Below are 17756 nucleotides of genomic sequence, written 5' to 3' on the forward strand. Positions count from 1 at the left end.
CAGTCCACCACAACATGTGGGTTTTAAGAATCATGATTCAAGGCCCATCAATAAAACATTGGGGCGATATCAAATCCTACGGCTCCAACACACCCACGTGCCACAATCACAACGGTACAGTCAAAAAATTTGGATTTGCCGCGCTCGAAGTCAAACGAGGGAATCAAAAGTAAAATGAAAAACACTAGTTTAGCTTCCGATTTTGTCATTCCACCAACTCTAGGCTCGGACTCACTCCGAACCTAAATCCTCTGTCACACGCTCTCTTCCTTGTCTCTGTTCCCGATATTTTTATTTTATTTTATAGATTAAAAAAAAAACAGCTTTGATCTTATTGGATTTTATTTCTCAATTTGCACTAAATGACAAATAAATAAAAACCCTATATTCATGGCCTCCGTGTGATCTTACTCGACACCAAACCTCCACCGTTAGATCATCCATCCATACATGGCAATACCAAAAACTAAAGCTTGCCAAAACATTTTCCATGCCAATTTGTTTTGTATCCTCTCTCCCTTTCTTTTTCTGCCAGTTGGTTTCCTTTCTTTTGTTTGCTTTTGCTAAGTAAACATGTTTTTGTGATCAAAGATTAGCATTTTGAAATAAAGTTCTCTTTATGCAGAGAGCCTTCTGAGTTTTCACTGTCGGGCTCCTTGCTGTGTTCTTGGTGTGTGAAATTTTCCTAGAAAATTTTACTGTTTTACTCTTGTTTAAATGTTTGAATCTAGCTCAAAGTTTGAATCTTTTTGGTGATTTAAGCATAGTAGCATACCCTCCTTTGATTATTCCTTGTTTCCCTCTCTCTATATTTATTTATTAGTTGAAACTTGAAAGTGACCCCCCTTCCGTGTTTCTCTCTCTCTCTCCCCATGATAAGTTTGTTTGCGAGGATACGCATTATTTTGTGCCATGGAAAATAAATTAAAATAAAAGAAGTTTTATTTTAATTTTTTATTTTTCTTGGACTAGATTTGGGCAGTGTATTTAAGGTGGGATCCAGTGGTTATTTATGAATTTGGACTTATGGGGTACCCTTGAAAATAAATGTTTTCACATGCAGACACCAAAGGCCATAGCCACTGCAAGCACTGCATAGAACAAATCATAAAGTCTAGATTATTTTTTTTTTGTCCTTTTTAGAAAGCAAGATTTTGATCCAGTGCATGCATGTGTTATATGTAATAGATCTCTGAGGAAAGATTCAGTGTAGTTGCTGTTTGATCAAATCCATCAAGTACTAATGTCAGTTTTGGAGAGATCATCGTCGACATCAACTCCTGTTAGAGAGATTGATCCCTTATTGAAGGATTTAAATGAGAAGAAGCTAAGTTTTAGGAAAAATGTTGTTTCTTTGGCTGCTGAGTTAAAGGGAGTGCGTAACCGCCTTGCATCTCAAGAGCAATCATTTGCTAAAGAAACAGAAACTAGACAGGTTGGTGATTTCTGGGTTTGGCTTCTTTTTGTATGGTTTTCGAGCTCTTTAGATTTTCTTTCTTTTTGGTTGTGGGGTCATGAGGGTTTTATTTATTCTTGGAGTTAATTAGTCAGTGTATGTGTGTTTCTGGGTTCTTCACAGGAGACAGTGCTTGTTTGTGTCTTGGTTTTTTACAGGAAGCAGAAAATAAAGCAAAAATCATGGAAGAGGAGATTAGCAGATTGCAGGAGAGAATGGAAGAGAGAAATGGCCAGCTTCTGGCTTCAGCTTCTACTGCTGATAAGGTCCCACTCAATGTCCCTCCTTTTGACTTTACCTTTTACTGGCCTTTGACTTTTGTGTAGTTCTGCTTTTTGTTTGATGATTTGAAATTCAAACATGATTGCTAATCATGTTCGAGTTATTTGTTATACGGACTAAGTTTATCTAGGGCTGTGCTTTGTGTTTTTTTCTGTGCATCTTAACACGTAACCCACATATCAGATCTTCATCCTTTTGGATGCCTCCTGACCTTTTGGCCTTTTCTATTTGTTTTTCGGGTGGAGCCTTTAGGAGGAAAGGTCGCCAGGGTGTTCTGATTTTACATTGTTGCCCCCCATTGTTATTTATTAGCTTGAATGCTTTAAGATAACCTTCTCTTTTGTTGTTGCCGCCTACTCGACGTCTTAGGTTTTTACTTTGCACAATTATGGGTTGTATTAGAAAGGTGGTCTAAAGACAAAGTGCTTAGTTTTGTTAGTGTTCAAATTATCATTTAGTTTAGCTACCACTTTCTTTGGGCTGTGCATTGATCGCTGCATAAGAAACTTTAATTGACAATGAAATTTAAAGAAAACATGAAGATTTCATATTTAATTCTTGGGAGTATAGTTGAACAATAAATGAGATATCTCATTAGCAAATATGAAGGTGATGGTCACTCTTGTAATCATTAAATTATCCCTAGATCGAGGTTATGGCTTCTCATAATTATACCTGCCTCAATTATTTTGGTGATTTATTTCAAATAAATCCCAATTGAATGTCTATGCAAAATGGTGATGACTTCATACCAAGTAAAATTGAGATTTGGGATCCCCTGTACATCAACACCATTACAGTGAAACTTTGAGAGATGAGTGGTAAGATCTCAGTACAAGCCAATCAAGCTTGAGCTAGTCTTTTCTCTTCTTTTTGGCCCTCACCCCCACCACCACTGTGGGAAAAGGAGGATGAGATAGCCTTTCGTGCATATTTAAGGTGTCATCTAGAAGCATAACATTCTTTAGATCCTTCCACTTTAATTGAAGACTTATAGGAGACAGTAGAAGTTTCTAGATCTGATACCATTTCTAAGCATCCATCATCTTGTAATAAGTCAATCTTTAAGCAACCATTATTAATTTCTTCTATGTGGTTACCTTGCATGCATTTATTTAATGGTGCTCACTAAGTGAACAACATAGCATGCCACTTTTCAGAAAACACACTCACAGGAATCGATTTGTTTCTGACTGGATGAATCATTGTGCAACTTAAGTTTTTCTGACTTTCAATTTTTTTAATTGGTCACAGTACCTCACGGAGTTGGATGGTCTCAGATCACAACTTGCAGCCACCCAAGCAACTGCGGATGCAAGTGCTGCCTCAGCTCAGTCAGCACAGCTTCAATGTTTAGCACTTATAAAAGAATTGGATGCAAAGAATAGCTCGTTAAAAGAGCATGAAGAGCGTGTAACTAGGCTAGGAGAGCAACTAGATAACTTGCAGAAGGATCTTCAAGCTAGGGAATCTTCCCAAAAGCAACTGAAAGATGAAGTTACGAGAATTGAGCATGATATTATGAAAGCCATTTCCCAGGCAGGAGACAGTAAAGATTGTGAACTGAGGAAATTATTAGATGAAGTTTCTCCTAAAAACTTTGAGAAGATGAATAAACTTTTGGTTGTTAAGGATGAAGAAATAACCAAACTGAAAGATGAAATAATAGTTATGTCTGCTCACTGGAAGCTTAAAACCAAGGAATTAGAATCACAGGTGCATCCATCTTTAGTCCCCTCTATTACCATTTAAAGTCTATTTTCATTGAAGGTCCTTGGACTTTGTGATTTATGAGATCTAGCCTGTTTGTTGGCAGTTAGAGAAACAGCGACGAGCTGATCAGGAATTGAAGAAGAGGGTGTTGAAGTTGGAATTCTGTCTTCAGGAAGCTCGTGCTCAGACACGGAAGCTCCAGAGGGTAATGTTTTTTGTCATCTACTCTTTTTTTCCAAACAGGATCATGGCTGCATTGACTGCGGTGAATAAGACTTCCTCCTGTGCACTGTCAGCTTTACCTTAACATTTTGCATAGCAGATGAGTCATGCTTGAAAATCGTTCAGATGCCTCTCTGCAATATCTAGCTTTTTCATCAACTAGGTGAACGGTAGACCACATCAGTCCCTTGTGTTGTGCAATTAGCAGAATTTTGGCATGTTGAGTCATTTAGGTTCTAATCAATTGAATGGCCCACAGGATTATACTTCTGGGTGGTTGTTTTTGTGCTTTTCAATTCTAGCACAAAAGCACAAAATTTATGTTGATGTTAGATGTGTCCCTTTTCTTCTGTTGTTTTTTGGTGGCCATGCTCTTTCAACTAGCTGAAGTTATTTTCGCTGCCAGATTGCAATTTCATGTACTATTAATTGATTGTTTCTATTCATCATAACAGATGGGAGAGCGAAGGGATAAAGCTATTAAAGAACTCCGAGACCAGTTAGCAGCAAAGAAGCAGGCTATATCTGAAGCAAATAATGATAAGCAAAATTTCTGGGAGACATCTAGCTTCAAGGCTGTAGTTTCCATGTCAATGTTGATCTTGGTTGTTTTCTCCAAGCGATGAAATAAGAGGGTTGATTGTTGTACATGTCTTGTTATCACAAGTTTCGGGGAGCTTTAGAAGCCATTTAGATTGTAGAAATAGCCTTTCTGTTCTCGCTAGAACTATATTTCTCTAGTAATCTTGTACGTTTTAAATCTTTGTACAGCCATTTGGCTTCCATACCTGAACCCATCACTTAAAAAAAGATGAAGTCTTCTATGTTGTTGATTTTACTAGCTGGATGGCATGATAATGATCTGCATTGTGCAAACTCTGCAATCATTTTTTCCTGGCATCACTAGGGATCTCTTGCGGTTGTAGTGGACTGGAACATTGTTAATATGGTGGGGACAGGAGAGATTATGCTACCAACAGCTTGCCGACGCTGTGCCGCGCTGAAGTCAAATGTTTGGTGAAACAGTACATATTTAAACCCAATGATTTGCTAATAAAATTGGCATCCAATGCGAGAGGGTTTCATCGTATGGTTTTCACTAAACATATTAGCCGTTAGGAGACGCTATTACAAAACCTGCATCCATCTCCTAGCATGATTCAGATTCTGGTAGGGTTCACCTTTGTAGTTTTGTCCAGGAAACATGGACATCATTTTTTCTCTCTGGAATGGAAATTAAATGATTAGAGCATCTAAACAAATATGTTAGCATGTTTAAATTTAGTGTTTGTCAATGAAGTCACTGGATGATTTTGACATCTAAACAGATAAAGAGTTTGCTAAAATAAGCGATCCTCTTTGTGAATTATTTAACTAGATTAATCAGAATCTCAAAACTACGTTGTGAAAATATACAGGAACAAAAATGGTATTGAACAACTACTATCCAACCTCATTACCCTTCACTACTAGCAGCCTAATATTAAACATGTAGAAATTGATTTGTACCTTCAGCAGTAAAAGTCTTTACATTCTGCGCAACCTCCGGCTGGCCAGAAAATGTTTGTCAGGATCTTGGTGTTGTAATTCATTCTTGTGGAACTTGCCTCCAGTTTCTTTACTATCAAAGATGATTCATCTGTACAGAACTTTGAAACTGCTGGAATTCGGAAGCATGAGCTTCCAATCCATTGGCGAGCATAAAGAAAATCTTTATTCTAGTTGTCTAGAATGATTGTTCTGGCAACAAATGATGTTACCAAAATGGCACAACCAATAAATGGCTGCAAAGTAGCTGACTTGGATGCTGAAGAGTTGAGAGCAGGAGGAGTATTGAAACCGAAACTTGAGGCAGGGTTGGTTGATGAGTTCAAAACTGATGGGGGGGCGCTGCAGAAATCAGAGTGTTAGTTTTTGGGTTACTGAACTTATACTGAAGAGTTACAAAGTCATGGAAGACTGAAGAATTACCCTGGCACACCGATCGCCGGTGGGGATGTTGCTGGATTTGCAGGTGATGTTGTCGCTGGATTTGCAGGTGAAGTTGTCGCTGGATTTGCAGGTGAAGTTGTGGTCGCTGGCAATGACGGAGTGGATGATGATGATGACGACGACGGATAAATGCAGGAACCAGTGCCTGTTTCAATGTTATGCAAGTCTGAGAAATAGTTTTGAATATTCAGAGCATTAATTTTAAGCACAATTCCACGTGTGTGGGTCAATTAGATTCTTACTTGGATTCACATTAACAGTAGTGGCAGTCCCTCCGAAATCACAGCTAGTTGCCACAGGATTCTTCTGATAATAGCTGTTGAATGCATACGAGGCATGGTTTTGAAGAGAGTTTGGATTGTAACAATTCCCACCCTGCTGGATCTGTGAACAATCAGCACCTCCCATTCCACATGCATAATCTAACGCTGACTGAAGTGCTGTGTCCATCACTCCGGACCTTGCAACACACCAGCTCTGTCCTGGAATTGCTGGAGCATTTGTCGTAGCAGGAGGTGCCACAGGATTTGTCACTGGTGCTGTGACTGGAACATTGCCTGCTGGGGCTGGATATGTTGTCACAGGATTAGTTACGGGTTGTGCACCTGGAACTGTAATAGGTGCTGGTGTTGTGACTGGATTGGTAATTGGTGGTGGTGGATTGACAGATGGGTTTGTAGGGGGAACATTGACAGGTGTGGTGTTGGGGAAAGGTAATGGAGTGGATACAGGATTGGTAGGTGTTACAGTGACTGGATTGGTAGCAGGGACAGTGACTATTGTTGGTGTTGGAGTATCTGGCAGGAGAGTGACGACAGGTGGAGTCGATCCAGGATTTGTTGGAAAAACTGTAGGTGGATTAATTATATCATCATGTAAAGTAGTTTTGAAGTTTCTCAAGATTTCTCTTCGAGATGAAGGAAAGATTTGTTCATGTTCCCTCTCCAGCTCTTTTTCCGCGAAATCTTCTACAGAAGATACTTCTGCATACAATCCAGCTACCTGACCTCTGATCATAGTGTTTTCTAAAGATTTTGAAACCCTATCTCCAAATTCAGCTACTTCTTTTGCACCAGGAATAACAAGGCTCTTGATAATCATAACTATGGGAGCATCATTGGGAGAAAGTAGAGAAGTGGCAACTGCAACTTTTTGGATCATTGATTGAATAAACAAATCTTTCATGCCCAGTTCTACATCCATATCAAGACTGGTTTCTACAATGACAAAAGACGTAGTTCTCTTGATAAATCCCAAAATCCTACGGAGATCTTTTTCTTGTGTTCTATTCAAATTTTCTAAGAATGACAGAGAAAATGCTACTGAGACCTTAACTTCATTGTCAACATGAAAACTACTCAGGACAGAATGGATTGATTTCAAGGCGGATAAAAGCTTTGACAAGCCATTGTTGCCACTTACAATGATGCTTCTACTGTACACATGGGGCAGAAAGGTCACTATTTGGGCCTTAAGCCAAGAAATGGCAGATGGTTTAGACTTTGTCAATTTCTCAACCAAGCTGTCATCTAAATAAAGATCGGCAGACACATTAAAGTTGGAAAGTGTACTCAAAACCCTGTGATCTGCAGCAAAAACTCGAATATGACTTGCAGAGACCTTGTTTAGCTCAAGAAATGATACTATTCTGCCAAGTGAAGCAGCTGAAGTGATTCCTCTGGCATTGTAGGAGAAACCCACAAAAGTTCCTATAACATAGAAACAAGAAATGATCCAAGTCAACAAAGCTTCAAAGAATTTGAGCTCATTCATGATTTCAAACAAACAAATACTATACATCTTCAAATAAGTGGGGCATGCTAAACTCTTCTTTGCGCTGAATTAAGAGAAAAAACAGTGTGAACAAGCAATAGCAGATAATTACCTGAAGAGCTAAGAGTGAGAAGAGACAAGAAGAATAAGAACAGCCCCTTTGAAGCTACTTTGGCCATCATAATCAGAGGTGTTTTCTGGGTTTCAGGAGAAGAACCCTACGGATTTTTAGTGAGATTCATACAATAGTAGTGCTTAAAAAACACAACGCTAATAGAATGAAGATAGGAGATATAGAAGGGGAAAAGCCAAAAGGTGTTGTGGATGAAAGGGTAGTAGAGAAGAGAGAGAGAAAGCAAAAGGAGGATGACTAGGTTTACATGTAATGATAAAGGAAAGAGGTTACTGTCATGAAGGATAGGGCTAGAAAATGCTGTGTTCATCAACAGTAGAGAGAATCAAGTAGGCAGCCACTGCTTTTCTAGCTTCTTTATCTTTCCCAAAAACACAATTGGGCGCAAAATATAAAGCACCTTCCTTCACCCTAGGACAAATTCCATGAGATATGGCCACATGCATGTTACACAGTATAAATATACGCAAAGATGGCATGCCTTTGTCTACTTGTCCCAATAGGGTTTGCAAAATACAAGGATGGCAAGACATGCTCTCGTATGCTCTGCCCTCATACACGCTTTGCTATGTTATGAATTACCACAGTAAAATGTTTCTCAATTCTCTCGAATCCATCAATATTTTGCATTCACCAACAACACTTGTTTTATGTTACTGTTTTCTACTTACAGTTAACAAGCTTAAACTTTCTTTACCGTCTGTTAACATTCTTTTGTAGAAGTAGAACCTCCGAGCAGACAGCTAGCTTTTCAAAGGGTTATAGAGACAGTGTCATTAACCCACCCAGTCAACTCGGGGCCCGAGTCTTGAACTGGATCTCTATGAAGTATAAAAAAAGAATCTAGAACCAACAAGTGGGTTGAAGAAAATGGCTAAAGTTTAGTTGAGACTAAGCCAAAAGGAGAATGCTCTGCTGCTGTCAGCATCCATTACCCTGTCTTAACAGATCCTCGAGGATTTGAAATTGGTTGGGCAATGTACGAGGAGGATATCAAAGTCAGTTCTGGACCTCTGGTTAGCTCACCAAGTTTCACAAAAAAAAAAAAAAAAACATAATTTATTTTATCTTAATTAAAAGTGATGAAAAAATCAAGGGCCAAAAAGAGGCTTTGGATTAGGACTCAACCTTCAACCAAGATGTTAATAATTTTTATTTGTCTAAGCCGACATTTTTTAGCAAGCATTGTTATTTTCTTGAAATAAAATAGATGAATATAACGAAGATAGATATAACAATTTTCTCTTTACTTCTTGTTTTAAAAATCCATAAATTTATTTTAAAATTATCTTATATTATGTTTATGTTTTTGTCTCTTCAATTAAATATATTTTTATTTATTTTTTTATTTTTCCTGGTACACTAACCAACCGAATGTAAAGGAACAAATAAGCATACATTTACATGATTTGCATACATTTGTATATATAATAAAATTCCAAGCACCAAAGTTGTCAAGTTAACCAAACTCGTCCCTCTACAACTAATTTGATTAATGGAGTCCCTCTACATTACATTCCACCCATAATCCATAATGGTATCAGTACTGACTTTGCCGTGGACGTTTGACACGTACATTTTGAATAGGAAAAAAGCTTGGAAAAATAAAATCGATTTTCTTATTGTTTAATCATTTCTGTAGGAATTGAATTAAATAATCATTATTAACATCTTTCTGGATTGAGGATCCTAAATTGCAACCTAAATCTACGATAGATGGATCCCATTAATTAAATAAAAAATAGAAGGACCCAGTTGATCAAGTAAACATAGTAGAGGGACCGTGGGTGTAATTTACCTTGGTAACTAAACTATTAGTAGGGCCACTTTCCATGGGATATTCCATTGAGTAGGGACAGCCCATGTGGAACAATGTATTGTGCTTCTCTGCTTTTCAAGTTCTGATGACTTCACAAGTGCCTTGTCTGACTAGGACACACTTCATAGCCGAAAGCGAGCACAGTCCTATTGGCGGTGATAAGGTTGATTCCATGGTTGTAAAACCTTACATGGCGGTTGGGCCCGGCCGACCTGCTCTGCTAGCTTGGGCTGGTTATACAAGGATTCACTCAAAATTGACATGGTTTTAAAACGATGCTGAATTGATGCGGTTTAACGGTTTAATAACTTTTTCGATAGAAAACAGAGATCCATGCACGAAACATGATTAAAAAGAAAAAGGAAGAGAAAAAAAAAAAAAAGGCTCTAAAATAGGTGCTGGTACTTTCAATATCTGATACATGTGTGCTTTTTCTGATTTTGCTTTGTCAGATGGAGGATAAATCTGCCTACCATTATTCTCACATTTCGAGTCATTTACTGCTATAGAATCAGAGATTTAAGGTAAAGGGTGATACTTGATGACACTCATCATGCTGTGTGTGTCCACACCTTTTGGAACATCCCATGCAGATTTCTGGCCAGAGGGATAGAAAGTAGTGCATCTCATCTTTGAATTTCTTTCCATTATCTTCCCAGCTGTAACTTTTGGGCATCCAATGAACATATTCTTCCACGATTAAAGAAGGGGAGAACAAAAGAGGATTTAAAGTCAATAAAAGCTGGAGAGCAACGATCTTGTGTGGTGCAATTTGCTGGTCCAAAAGCAAGGAGAAGGTAGCAGGTAGTTCCTTAAAACTATAAATCGAGAGAGAGAGAGCCTTCAGTTTACCAACTAGACTGCAACATTTGATGATATGCTCTGTTAAAATAAAAGGCTCTAGAGAGATGCATATGTGAACTATAAACACTAGACAGCCTTACATGGCATCCACTTTGTGAACTTCAAATCCATGACATGAACTCTCATTTCCTTTGTTAGCAGCAATGGTACATCTGTTCTGCAGAGTTTTGCAACTTTGTTGGTCGTACACTGCACCGTCACAAGATGCTAGTTGTGAGTCATAACTAGCATCTATGTTCTACTTTAACAAACTGTGATTGGATATGCCTTCTTCCAATTCCTTTTACATGATTTTCTAATCTAGCCCCCCTAGAACATACAAGAAAGGTGCAATCGTCCTAAATAAGTATCCACTTTTAAGCAATTTATTCACACAACAAGCAAGTTGCTGAAGAAAGGATCCGAAATAATAGCTTCCTTAGCTGAATTGTACTTGCTGAGACGCTTTTTGAACGAGCGCAAATCTCTCTCATTTTTTGAAGAGCGATCCTGCAATCAAATCAATAGTAAGTGGAGCAGACAAGAGATTTAATCACTATCTCTAACCGTTACAGTTGAAATGGTTGTATTCAGATTAGAATGCAACAGAATTTGTGTTTCTTCTTTCGTGGGACTTGTTAGCTTTCCATATATGAAAATTCTTTTGCAGCCTTGTCTGCACTACACACTGTTAGGAGGTGCTTTTATTAAAAATTAAGGACAACAAACAGTGAAAGGAACAAAACGTGGAGAATTTGATAAATCAAGAATATAATTCATTTTCTAGTTTCTAGAAAAAGAGAGACTTACAAAAGATTTCTTCAGGAGCAGTATGTCCACCAAGTATAGCAACCACAACACATTTGTCTTGGGGAAGCTGTAGAAAATGAGACAAAACAGTCATAATATCTTTCCAATAACCAAAGATGAAGTTTTGAAATCAAGAAAAGTTTTTTTTTTTTAAAAAAAAAAAAGCTACAAGAAAAGCCCCTGAACAAGTACGAGAAAACAAAAGAAACAAGAAGTTGTCTTTCCCAGTGTTTGAAACCAGGACACCCTGATAGTGTATGGACAAACAAATATAGTGGTAAAAATGACTATGCATATCTCCAAAGGGTGTCAAATGATAGGTGCAACCACACATGCCACATATCTGGAAATAATCAGCGTTGCGGTTGAGTACATTTTACATGAATAGGCTGTGGTTTTGTTCAGCAGAAATGGCATCGATTTTAACTGTTTCAAATCTAACTCCTTGTGATGTAAATGAAGTACAGTAACAGCACCAGCATGTTCCTCTTATGCGTATAAGAAAGAAAAGCTATCAGAAATATTACCTTCCTTCCCAGAAGTCTTCAGTTACTTCTTTCATCTTCCTATATGTTTCTGCCTGCACATGATGTTAGAATTCAATCAGCCAATATTATGATATAAACATTGCCTACAACTTGTATTGTGGTTCTTGCCTGTCTGTCTCCTTTCGGACCCTTAAAGAGATAAGGGTCCGAGGTTAGGTCCAGGAAGAGTATATCTTGACCTGTGTAAATAAAAGTTTGTTAGTTTATCATTAATCAAGTATAAATCTAAGCATTTATGTGGATAGCATAAGAGAAATTAAAGAACACTCACCTGTGTTAATTCTGGAAAGAGTAAAATCAATTATTGAAATCAATAATCCTGAAGTTCTGAAAATCATTTTCTTCCCCTCCAGGATAAACTGCACAGTAGCAGATTCATTTCGACGCAAAAGAATGTTTCCCCTACAACAAAATAGGTCCTAAATCAGCTCTCAAGAAAAAACAAGATATTATTTGATTGCAGAATCAACAAACCAGTGCAGGTCCCGGTGCTCAAATTCATATGCAGTTTCTGCAACAGCTAAGCCAGCAGTAACCTACAAAAGCATGATAGACACAGTAAATATGGAAGGTGGCAGCAGCTCAGTGAAGAATTGACTTAAAATGCTAAAATAAAACGTGCACAATAACCTGAACCAATAAACTCTGTGCTTCATCAAAGTTTAAGAGCACAAAGCTTTCAAGGTCTTTCCCGCCATGTTGTAGCACAAACACCACATAGCACTGCACAAATTAATTAGACATGGTAAGCAAACCTATAAACATTACTCTGGAAACTTGCAGCGTCAATGTCATGTGGGGATTTTGCAACTTCAGCCAATTCAATTTAAACATATTTACATATAAAACATGCATGCATATTGTGTGTGCTAGAAGTGGATGTATCTTTGAAAGCAACAGTCAGTTATGTCTATAAAGGCCCAATGCTAAACCTGTTTCTCCGGAAACTCCTTAGGATGATCATTTTCAGAACCATGTTTTTCATCCCAGTATTCCCATGCTTTAACCAAGGCAGGGTCATAAGGACCTTGGCAAACTCTTAAGCTGCAAATAAAAGAGATCATTAGATATGACCTACTGCAGAAAATCTAAAAAGTAAAAAAGCTTAAGACAACAGAAGATATGTAATTTAATGTGAAGATGAGTTTCATTTATTCATAAGTTCAGTCAACCCTTGGCGTATCAGTCTACTAGTTTATAGCCAAATGCTATAGGTCAACTCAATTTGCAAAGCAAAGCCCAACAACCATAACCCATTGAACATTTTTTCAACCAGAATGTAAGCCTACTGAACATACTAAAATGAAAGCAACCTATAATTGATTATTGTTTTGCGAAGATACCAAGTAGCAGAAAAAATGTTATAGTACTTTGAACATACTCTAGAGTTTCAATGAAGGTTGTGCAAGAATTGTCAAAATCAGCATCATGGGATCTGAGATTGTTGAGGGTTCGAGAAAGGATAACCTCCTCGAGCAATTCTTCTGATCTCTGGAGCACGGCAAATCAAATGTTTCAGTAATAATACTCCATGAAGAAAGTGCCAATATGATAACAACGAATACAACTCTGCCTATCACAATGATCATGAGAAATTTCACAGAAAAGTTAGAACTAGAGATGTTACTGTTCCATACCTTCTGTACTTCTCCATTTACCAGCAAGTCCCCATCAATAGGAACTATTTTACAGACAGTATTGCCAGCTTTAAATGCTTCTCCATAAGTTCCTTCACCAACTTTGACAATATTCTCTGGTTCACTGGATAAATAAAGTTTTATTCCTTATCAGTTTTGAGGTTGAAAGAGCTCAAGTTAAATAAATCAGCAAAGATAAGTTATATGACTGAAAGTCTGGCAGGCTAATATGCGTGAATTACTGACTTTAGGGATGCAGTTATTACACAACGATCAATCACATAAATGATATGAACCACCTCCAGTCAATAAGCATGCCATGACCAAGAAAATTCCCTGAACCTAAAACACTAAATGAGACAAATCTAACAACAATATGTGACACTTCTATTCTCAAAAGTCATACTTTCATCTTTCAAAAGCCACAGCCAACAAATCTTTAAAAGTTCTTAAAGGGCAGATGCTGATTATAAATTGTATCCATAAACTAAAGCATTAGATTGAACATCAACAATACAGTATTTGTGGTTCAGTGAATGCAGAATAGCAACAATACAACTTCCTACAGAACACACCGCAAGTTATTGATTCCAGGACAAAGTTGAAGAAAGCTTCTGTTTCTTTTTTCAACAGATGAAACTAATGATAGAACGAACTAAGATACAGTTTAAATAAAATTATGAACTAATCAATCATGAATTCTTTATATAAACTTGCCATCGCAAAGTAAGAAATTTTTTTATGAAAATCAACCTTGGATCAAAAACAGCTGCAGACATCATCCAGATAAAATAACTGCCTCTTTTGAAAAGGAAATTTGGTTGGAAAAACATACAAATATAAAAAACTGAAGGTTTGAACCAAAATGCATTGTTTTCTTAAAAAACAATTATTGTGAGTCAAAACAATATGCAAATGTAAGAGTTCTTGTAGGGGGGGAAGAGGAACAGCATAATGGAAAAAGGAACAAACCAGTATTTGGAGAATACTTCCAGCAATGTTGATGGAACTGACTGTCCACAGACCGCCAATAGCGCAGTAACTGGATCCACATAGTCATGATCTGATAAAGAAGATGTTGAAGCTAAGGACAGTTTCTTAACTGCACCCTCAATGTCTTCACAACCCTCATGGCCCACAAACATAGAACTGCTCTTTTGTGCAAGAGAATTCCTTTCAAGGACACCTTTACTAGGTAAATATGATCTAATTCTGCTATGGACAGAATGCAGTTTCGAATTAGTTTCAAAAACAGCTCTTTCTGGAGTTATCACATCAACAATGTTGAAATCATCGCCACTTATAGGTCCCAAGGGAGGCATGGTTGGAGTTTCTAATATCTTCGACAGTGTACTAGAAGGCTCACAACTATAATTTAACTTCTTAGCAATTAGCCATTTCTCTAATCTTGATGACATATGTGGTATAACAACTGCATCAATTTCATTGCCAGTGGCCCATGTACTAGAGCTTTTGGGAGATGGGCTCTCCTCCAGCAACTCGAAGGCATCGACCTCTTCAAAGTATTGCTTTTCTTTCTCAAAATTGGGAGGTTGCACTGCTTTTCCCTTCAAACACCAGGAATTAAAGCACGAAAATTACAAGGAACCAGAACGGAGGGAAAAAAAAGATTACTTGGTGCTAGAAACTAGAAAGAGCAAGTGCAAGTCTAGAAGAAACCAGCATAGTAATAACAACACAAGAGAAGAAGCAGGAAAAAGTAATAATGATATACTTTTGGAACAGGTGGTTTTCCCCTTTTTCTAGCCTGTTTTTGTTGAGGCTGATTGTCCACACAAGCAGCAACAGCTATACTTATCCTCCCTCTGAGTCAAGCACAAAATAATCCCATAGGAAAAGCAGAATCAAAATCAAAAAGAAAAATAAAAAAGAAAGGAAAAGGAAAGAAAGAAAGAAAACAAAAGGGGCATCCTTAATAAGTTTGAGAAAAAAAAAATTATAGCTTGTATGAGTGCATCTCCATTCTCAAAAGCTGAAAATGCACTGGCCATGAATTTCCCTAGCATTAGGTGATCTCACATCAAGCCATCAAATGGCTTGAATCTTTTTCTTGTTTTTATCATTTCTCGTATCCTACGAAAATCCATATAACTCTTCTTTTGTATATCTCTTTGTTTTTGTATAATTATTATTATCACTATTAATCAACCCATTGAAAACTGAAAAGTGCAACACACACAAATGAGAAAAATCCAAAAGTTCAAAGGTTCCACCACAATCACCAACTAGTCAAACTGAAACAAACAAACAAAACACAAAACCCACCAGTTAGAAACCAAACAGAAACACAATTAACAAGCAAAACCCAGAACATGAATTCCATTGAAACGAATTAATTAACTTGGTGAAAGTGAGAAGCACCCAAAAGTTGAAAGCTTTCATTACAATCAGCAACTAATCAAATGAAAACCCACCAACTTAAAGATCAAACCGAACCACAATCAACAAGCAAAACCCACAACTTAGAATTCATTAAAAACAGCGAATTGAATTGAGCTGAATTAACCTGGTAGAAAGTGAACGATTCCAACTGACACGTTTAGTGGCACGACCACCGCCACCAAAACTCACTCTAATATCCTTGTCCTTCAATTCCAACGGTTTCCTGCAAAACCCAGAAACAAAAACACAAAAAGCTAAAATCTGTACACGAACACAGGCAAGAAACAGTAATAAAGTTAAGAGTTTTTTATCATTTAACATTACAAGTTGGCATCTTGTGAGGTTATTTGATTTTGGGGTGTTTTTTGTCTTCTCCTCCTTTGGTAAATGGGTTGCTGCTGTTGTTGTTGAAGTGATTGTCTTCCCCCTCCTCCTTCTTCTTCAGCAATGATTTCTGACCATAAATCAACTCTACTCCCTCCACCTTAAACAACAACAAAAATGTCACTGCTGCAGGTGCCTCTGAATTACATAAATAGTTTACTGTCAAAAACTGAAGATTTTTCAGGTACCTGTTTTGGAACCCATCATTAGTACTAAGTCCCAACGGGCCCTGACAAAAATCCTTTGGAGAGAGAGTGTTTTGAAATGCTGGAGTTGATGCCTGGGCGGGAGTTGCATAGGACGACGTGTAGTTTTTAAGATGAGAAGGTGGTAAAACGCCGTCGTTTGCTTGTGGATCCTAAAAAATAGAAATTTGATCGGAACAATTCACTTCAATAATCTTTTTAATTAATTTTAAAGCAAATTTCAGATATCCATCAAAATTGTACTTGTTTTAATTTAATTTGACCAGGGTTTAGATAAAATCAAATTAAAATACAGTAAAAATATAATAATCAATATTCTCTTATTAATGTTGTCTTCTCAGCCATTAAAATTTGCCAAGAAAACATCCCTTTTAATGATTAAAAAAAAAATGCTTGTAATATCCTAGCATCATTCTTTTTTTACATTACATAATAAAAATTGATCCCATATGCGACAACACCTATCTAGTTTAAATTTAATAGGAAAAGGGCAACATACATCTTTTTGCTCCCCCATGTCTCTCGGTCATTGTAGGCCAAGGTTACAGATTTTCCACGTAATGAAGTTTTTTTACTAGGCTCTTCTCCATGTGCAAGGTGGCGTTTATAACGTGATAATGAGGTAATAGTTGTATTTTAAAATAATTTTTATTTATAAATATATTAAAATGATATATATTTTTTATTTTTAAATTTTATTTATGATTTTAGTACATTAAGATGATTTAAAATTATAAATCATTAATTTAAAATAAAAAAATTTAAAAAATCTCAAAAATAATTTTTTGATCATAAAAACAAACACAGTATAAGCATGTTAGTATAAGCATGTTTGGTGCTGTGATATGATTATTTTTTAAAATATTTTTTAAAAAAGATAAATTTAAATAATATTTTTTTAAAAAATTATTTTTGATATTAATAAAAATATTTTAAAACAAATAAAAGTAAAAATTTTGGGAACGCGGAAGTAAAAAATGCGGGAACGCTGCTAACAAAATGTATAGGAACCATCGGAATTTAACAATACATAAGGCAAGATCATCAGCCGACTGGAATGATATTAATCACTTCATTTCATTTCATTTCAAGGTGACACTTTGGAGCAGCCACCAACCCTATAAATTGCAAGAATTTTGGATAATGCTTTGTTAGCCACTGATGCCTTCGGTTAGGGGCACACAAGCAAGCATCCACACCGATTTTGCATGCATTATTGATCCTTCTCTTATCTAATCCTGCCATTAATGCAAATACTTAATTATTATTATTATAACCTAAAACTTTGTCAAATTGGGATGAGAAATTAATTGGGATGGGACTCGAATGAATACCAAAGTTATTGGAATTAATCTAAGGTTAGACTTCTATGTTGTTTTAGTTTTTTTAATTGAAATTATATTATTTTAATTAAATTTTTTTAAAAAAACTTGAAGTAATCAACAAACCTAATTACTTTGAAGCTAACTTGCACGTAGTTTTTAGACTTTGATGACATGGATTTAGACAGAGAGAGCTACATGTTAACCACCCGC

The 17756-nt window shown here is 36.7% G+C and overlaps 3 protein-coding genes across 4 annotated transcripts; 1 reads left to right on the forward strand and 2 right to left on the reverse strand.

Annotated features, from left to right (window-relative positions):
* Positions 1-869: 869 nt before the first annotated feature.
* LOC133694674 (nuclear envelope-associated protein 2-like) lies at positions 870-4511 on the forward strand. The gene is made up of 5 exons (XM_062116308.1): positions 870-1435; positions 1615-1722; positions 2993-3454; positions 3555-3656; positions 4129-4511. The coding sequence occupies exons 1-5, from the start codon at positions 1244-1246 to the stop codon at positions 4297-4299; spliced, it is 1035 nt and encodes a 344-aa protein (XP_061972292.1). The 5' UTR covers positions 870-1243; the 3' UTR covers positions 4300-4511.
* Positions 4512-5009: 498 nt separating this feature from the next.
* Positions 5010-8003, reverse strand: LOC133694673 (glucan endo-1,3-beta-glucosidase 12-like). 2 transcript variants are annotated; one of them, XM_062116306.1, is made up of 4 exons: positions 7551-8003; positions 5908-7374; positions 5645-5831; positions 5010-5563 (listed from the first exon to the last, which is right to left on the reverse strand). In XM_062116306.1, the coding sequence occupies exons 1-4, from the start codon at positions 7618-7620 to the stop codon at positions 5392-5394; spliced, it is 1896 nt and encodes a 631-aa protein (XP_061972290.1). In that variant the 5' UTR covers positions 7621-8003; the 3' UTR covers positions 5010-5391. The 2 variants fall into 2 exon arrangements, with proteins under 2 accessions (XP_061972290.1, XP_061972291.1); XM_062116307.1 differs by having other exon boundaries at positions 5645-5810; positions 7551-7992.
* Positions 8004-10345: 2342 nt separating this feature from the next.
* On the reverse strand, positions 10346-16327 carry LOC133693909 (serine/threonine-protein kinase haspin homolog). The gene is made up of 15 exons (XM_062115288.1): positions 16204-16327; positions 15956-16115; positions 15756-15854; positions 14964-15054; positions 14201-14796; positions 13229-13352; positions 12973-13082; positions 12524-12635; positions 12222-12314; positions 12066-12127; positions 11863-11993; positions 11700-11770; positions 11571-11623; positions 11044-11110; positions 10346-10743 (listed from the first exon to the last, which is right to left on the reverse strand). Exons 1-15 carry the CDS (start codon positions 16310-16312, stop codon positions 10624-10626), a joined length of 1998 nt encoding a protein of 665 aa, XP_061971272.1. The 5' UTR covers positions 16313-16327; the 3' UTR covers positions 10346-10623.
* Between the last annotated feature and the right edge of the window lie 1429 nt (positions 16328-17756).

This window comes from Populus nigra, chromosome 5 (assembly GCF_951802175.1).
Source record: "Populus nigra chromosome 5, ddPopNigr1.1, whole genome shotgun sequence".
Classification (NCBI taxonomy): Eukaryota; Viridiplantae; Streptophyta; class Magnoliopsida; order Malpighiales; family Salicaceae; genus Populus; species Populus nigra.